General features: G+C 44.3%; 1 protein-coding gene across 2 annotated transcripts in view; it reads right to left on the bottom strand.

Moving 5' to 3' along the window:
• The window catches only part of MPPED2 (metallophosphoesterase domain containing 2), a 164,819-nt gene that overhangs the window by 154,862 nt on the left and 3,940 nt on the right, over window positions 1-6,017 (bottom strand). For both annotated transcript variants that reach the window (XM_006753939.2, XM_006753938.2), the window contains exon 2: window positions 5,016-5,264. In XM_006753939.2, coding sequence (XP_006754002.1) covers window positions 5,016-5,143 — 128 coding nt within the window. In that variant the 5' untranslated portion in view covers window positions 5,144-5,264. The remainder of the gene's footprint in view (window positions 1-5,015; window positions 5,265-6,017) is intronic.

Genomic DNA, 6,017 nt, shown 5'->3' with positions numbered 1-6,017 from the left:
TTTTGTCTCCTTGCTGTATGGAAGGAAAGTGTCTACATATATTCATAACTGGGTTAAGTCCCCCATATCCAACACAACTTGCATTGGATGATGATTTAAGGAATAAAACTTTGTGTGTTTAGCTACTGAGATATTGGCATGGCTTGTTATAGGAATTAGCCTACCTGGCTAAGGGTTATAAGAAGTTTTCAAAGTTTTCAAAAGACAACAGATGTGCTTACAATACTTGCAATGGAAATTTGATATATATAAAACCCTAATATGCAAATGGACCGAACTGCAGAACAACAGAATAACCAGTCGCTATGACATGCTCTGACCACAAGGGGGCACACGTGGAACATGGTGGGCGTCAGCATCAGGTGGCAGAGCACGGAACATGGCAGGCATTGGCCACAGCAGGATGGTGGAGCAGGTGAGCAGGGGCACCAGACCAAGGCGCGGCACCAATCGCTATCATCAGAGCAAGCCTCTGGTGGTTACTGAAGATTATTTGCTCCTGCGCACCGCGTTCCTGCCCGGTGTTCACACCTGCTGCTAGCGCCAGAGCCGCCACTCACATCCGCTGCCGTTGTCTGGCGCCGGCCCTGACTGCTCAGCCACCGTCAGTAGGTGCAAGCAGCAGCTGCCGGCCCCAAATGCCCCTCAGGGCTTCTCCACCTCCCCCTGCTCCTGATGGAATTCGGGCTCAGCAGCTGCATCTCGCACCTGCTGACAGCGCCAGCCCCTCGGTGGGTGCAAGCAGCACCTGCCAGCCCCAAATGCCCCTCAGGGCTTCTCCCCCTCCCCCTGCTCCTGATGGGCAATTGGGGCTGGCAGCTGCCTCTCACACCTGTTGCCAGCACTGGAGCCACGGCTGGCACCCACTGCCAGCACCCGGCATGAGCCTCGATTGCTCGGCACTATCAGCGAGTGTGAGCAATGGCTGGCATCCCCGATCACCCCTCAGGGCTTCTCCACCTCCCTCTGCTCCTGAGGGGTGATCAGGGCCAGCCCTGCTCGCATCCGCTGCTGGTGCCAGCCCTAATTTCTCTGTGCCATCAGCGTGTGGGAGCGGTGGCTGTGGGATCAGGGCTGCCAGCAGACAAGGGGTTGGGGACCATGGCAGGAGGGGCCGGGTGGGGGCATGGAGGATGGGCCGAGACCCTCCCCGTGCCCATTGCAGCCTCGAGGCCCACAGTTCCTTTCAAGGTGCACAAATTTGTGCACTGGGCCCCTAGTATTTTATAAGGCCTCCAACAATTAAAAACATACAAAATCATTACAGTGCTTTCAAACCTACATTGGTTCCTTTAGCAGCTCCTCCCACCATCATTAAATACTAAACAATTCTCTCAACAGTCTTCTTGGGAAAGATGAAAGGGTTATAGAAAAATAAAGCCCTATTAATTGTTGGTTTTCAATCAGCCCATCTATTAGTGTGTTCAAGAGTCTGGGAAGAGGGGCCCACAAATTCTGGGTTAAATTCTGCCCTGCCAACTCCAGCTGTGTTTTAATTTTCTTTCCCAAGGTCACATTGGATTGCTTTTTTTAAAAAAAAAAAAAAGTTTTCCTGCCTGGCCAGCATGGCTCAGTGGTTGAGCATCAACCTATGAACTAGGAGATCACAGTTCGATTCCCAATCAGGGCACATGCCCGGGTTGTGAGTTCGATCCCCGGTGTGAGGCATGCGAGAGGCAGCTGTTCAACGATTCTTTGCATCATTAATGTTTCTCTCTCTTTCTCCCTCTCCCTTCCTCTCTGAAATAATTAAAAAATATATTTTTAAAAAACTTCTCTACGTCACAGAGATGCAGGCCAGTGGTTTTTAGAAAGCTTGGTGGCAGCCTCATCAGAACTCACGGGTAACAGCAAACCAAGACCAAGCAGTAAACTTCTTAAAGCCAGTTGAACAACAGCTCTGAAATCATGATGGGCTTCATGAAGATGGGAGCAGGTCTTATGTTTCTGTGTCCTCCCAAAGCAACACCTTGCAAATGAATATTGTCTTGGTTGCCATCTTCATCTTAGGATGTCAGAGCTAAAAGATCCATAACTATGATTTAGTGCAAATGTTCACAGATGGGTAGACTGAGGCCTGGAGAAAGGAAGTAAGTTGACCAAGGGAGGTTGCAAGGCTGAGATGAGACTAACTGAATTAAATGGGAAGTGAACTACTAGTAGCCCTTAATTATGGTGAGAAAACCCCAACAAGGCTGCATGAAAGAAAACCACGGATCATTCATTTAAGGAAGCAAGATTGCAACTCCAATCCAGGTGATCTGTCATGGGTCTTCATAGGCCTCAATTGTAAGTGAAAATGGAAAACAAGTGTTGTAAGAATCCCATGCAAAATAAACGAGTAACATTTCAAGTGGAAAAGACAACATATCTTCAGGGAGAGGAGCAAAGCCCTATGTGAAATGTTAAAAATTTCAAAAAAAAAAAACACAAAAAACAACAACACAAAAAACTGAAGAAAAACTAAATATTGTTGGACATTTTCCAGCCAATTTAAGTTTCTATTTGGACTAAGGGCAATCTTTTAAAAAAATAATGGAAAGTAACATTAGCACATTTCACCAAGATATTTGGATGCCTAGTATGAACCAGTCACTGTGTCAAGGTATGAAACATGAAAAAGTAAAGGCAAGGAAAAGGTGGGTCAACATCTTGAAAACAGGATACACCGTCATTCAAACACTCATGATGTTAAAACAGCTCAGAAAAATTCCAATGAAAATCTCCAAATCTCACACATTAATTTCTTATCTCAATGCACAATCAAATCAATGGATGGATTGAGCAATCAATCAGTATTTCTTGAATACCTGTTACCTACTTGATCCCTGCCTTTAAGAAATAAATGAGAGAGAGAGAGAGAGAGAGAGAGAGAGAGAACAGTAATAATGGAGTTAGTACTGAAGTACATGCCAAATGACTAGGGGCATCATGTGTGGGGGCAGGGAAGGCACAGTCAGTTCGGACTGGGAGAGACAGAAGAGGTTTCATAGATATAGAGGAGCCTGAACGGGCTCTGAGGCATTTGATGAGCTGAGCATGGCACCAAGATGGAAAGGCTCAGGGTGTGCTCAGGCGACAGTGAGCCAACTTATGTGGCTGGAGCAAAGGGTTCAGGTAGGAAGCCCTCAGGGGGTGATAAAGATGAAAAGGCAAGCTGGACCTACACCATGGAAGAATCCTCTACTCCAAGGTAGGAAGGCAATCTGGAAAAAGGGCTCCCCGGATGTCTAGGCTACCATTACAAACCCCATTTGTCAAGCCTTTTTTTTCAAAAAAGGTATAATCTGGTCCTTCAAATATTTCATGGCCAGATGTAAGCAGATCAGTTCTAAGGTTAAATGACCTTTAAAATATCTCTGTGTATCCACAGTTCAGGAGCGGAATCTCATGGCAACCAACAAGTGAAGACTAAGCTGAGATTCCCTGTCAGTCATTTTCCCAGAATCTAGGCCAAAACATACTTTCTTTTGCCTAAAAGGGAACAGAATCCAGAAAGTACTTTGCAATTCTTTAATGCAAAATGTCACCCCAGCAAAACAGAGCTGAAGTATCCTACGTCCACAAATCCTGTCACATACTAGTATTTGAAAAAAAAAGAAATTATTAGAAATAGGAGAATAAAAGAAATCTTGAAGTGAATACATAGTTATCATTCAGAAAAACCATTTTAACAAAAAAATATGATTTACCTTAAAACTTTTCCTTAAAATCATGCTAGCAATACTTCATAATCATGAACATATTCTGATTTTAAGCAAGTATAAAATTCTCAGAAATAGTTCAGCATACAAACCATTTACAAGGATTTCTTTCTCGTTTTTGTTAGAAATCCCACCACATGGAAACTGAGTGGTTCTACTGGATATATTTGCAAAGTAACATCCTATTATACACTAATATCCAAATAGTCAAGAAAAAGATCTTGTTTGGTTGATGTTTCTAAATTTGAGTGTGTGTGTGTGTGTCTGTGTGTGTGTGTGTGTGTGTGTGTGTGTGTTGAGGGAGGGTGGTCCCGCTATTTTTTTTAAATGCCCAAATAAAACAATTACTAAAAAAAACAAAAAGAGCTTGTGACTTAGATATGCCCTGAGTTCAGTTTTGCCAGGGATGGCAAAACAGTCAACAGAGCTCTAACCTCCTTTCTCTCTTGACTATACAATAGTTTCCAAAGAGGTTTAGTCCTACTATGAAAGACGCATGTTAGCCATTGGAAGGGTCTCATAGAGAATGAGCACCAGGCCTTGAATAAACAAGGGAGATGGCGACCTTTTGCCCCATCTGCTGAAAGCCCCGCACATCCTGTGGCAGAGGAACAGAGAAAAGCTGGTGTGCATCCAGGTGCTGCGAAATCTGCCTCTTGATTTCTCCCACACTTTGTTCCTGAAACAGTTTAAACCGCACTTGATTTAAACAGTATTAGGGAGCGGGAGAAAAGTACAATTCCTGGAACCAAGGGCTCCACCGTCCCTTAGACCTTTGTTCCCTGTTTGAGTGGTGCACATGCAGCACACTTTCCACTAGCAACAGGCAAGGCAGCGGATTTGGCGGGGGCTGAACAATTAGTCCTGATTAGACCTATTTCCCAGCTGAATGTAAAGGGGTAGTAAGATGAGGTGAGGGGGGAAACTAGAAATATTTAAGAAATATTTCCTCATGGAGACAAGCAACACAGTGTAAAGCAAACTGAGCTAGGGGATCAGGAGGCGACTCTGCCAAAATTCACTGTGTGACATTAGGCAAATACCTTCACCTCTCTGATGTTATCCATAAAACGTGGGCGACCTACCACCACCCAAGAGAGGCTCTGAAAATCAAATTGAAAGCATTCTGACACTCTGAGGTGTTAAACAGATGTAGGGTATTCCTCCAAGCGATAGTGAGGACCACAGATAAGCATCTGTTTTGCGAATCACAGGTCTTTTTTTCTCCCCGGCAGAAGTCATCAGTGACTTTCTTATTTTATGTCTATTTTCCTGATTGTTAGTTTTTGAAAGTTCATGAGCGATACTTACATATGTACATGTGGCGGCTGGAATCTGCTCTGGTTGATGTTGTAGTGCGTGAATGCCTGGGTGGGGTTAGAGCTGTATTCATCCACCGAAATGGTAACTTTGCCTTGAGAAGGAATCCCATGTGCCATCCTTCCTCTCTATAGGCATGAGCCATTCACAACTTTCCGGAGCGAAGGATGGAAGCAGGCATGGTGCGCTTCAGCCAACCTCTGAACCCAAGGATCTACTCATCAATACTGCTGTGCGTTTCTGGAAAAAAAAAATTATAAAATGAGAACAAAGAAAAAGAGGGTGTTGAACTGTAACACCCGGACATGAAAGTGGTTCCAGAGAAAATCTCAATATGTACTGCTGTCTCGTGGATACCACCTTTTCCAACTCTCTATCCTGCGAGCCCTTCAGAGTGGACATTGCACTCCATGTGACATGCTGGCTGCTAGCAAATCATTTCAATGGTGTTCAAACGAAGATTTCCTCTTTAATTATAATTATGGCACTTAACATGAATTACAGAAGGGCCATATCCCCAGTTGCCATGGAGTCTAACTAACTATAAATGGTTTGTGCTCGAAGTGGGAGACTCTGCCTGCTAATTGGAATATCGGGTCCGTACAAAGTTGGTGTCATATAATAATTTGAAATCTCAATGCTTAACACAGCCGTAACATGCAACAACATATGTAAGTTTAAAAAGCTGTGCTCATAACAATACCTGTGTGTGCCTGTACGACACGCATCATATATGCACACGTTAAACATATTTTGTTTTCTTTTACGAGGTAGCTCCCAAAATACATAGGTACTCAATGCCTACTATACATATGCATTCAACTCCTGCAAAGAACTTTAGGGAAAAAGCAAATCCTTCATGCTAAATCGAACATCATGTCTCTAAAGACTGCGGTCACTTGGGGGAAAGGCAAACACATCCAGGCTTGGACCACCGCTTTGGATGCATTCATTACCATCCCTCCTCCAGGCGGGAGGGAGCACTAAAGGAGG

The sequence above is a fragment of the Myotis davidii genome, unplaced genomic scaffold, assembly GCF_000327345.1.
Source record: "Myotis davidii unplaced genomic scaffold, ASM32734v1 scaffold330, whole genome shotgun sequence".
Lineage (NCBI taxonomy): Eukaryota > Metazoa > Chordata > Mammalia > Chiroptera > Vespertilionidae > Myotis > Myotis davidii.
This window is presented reverse-complemented; position numbering and strand designations above follow the sequence as displayed.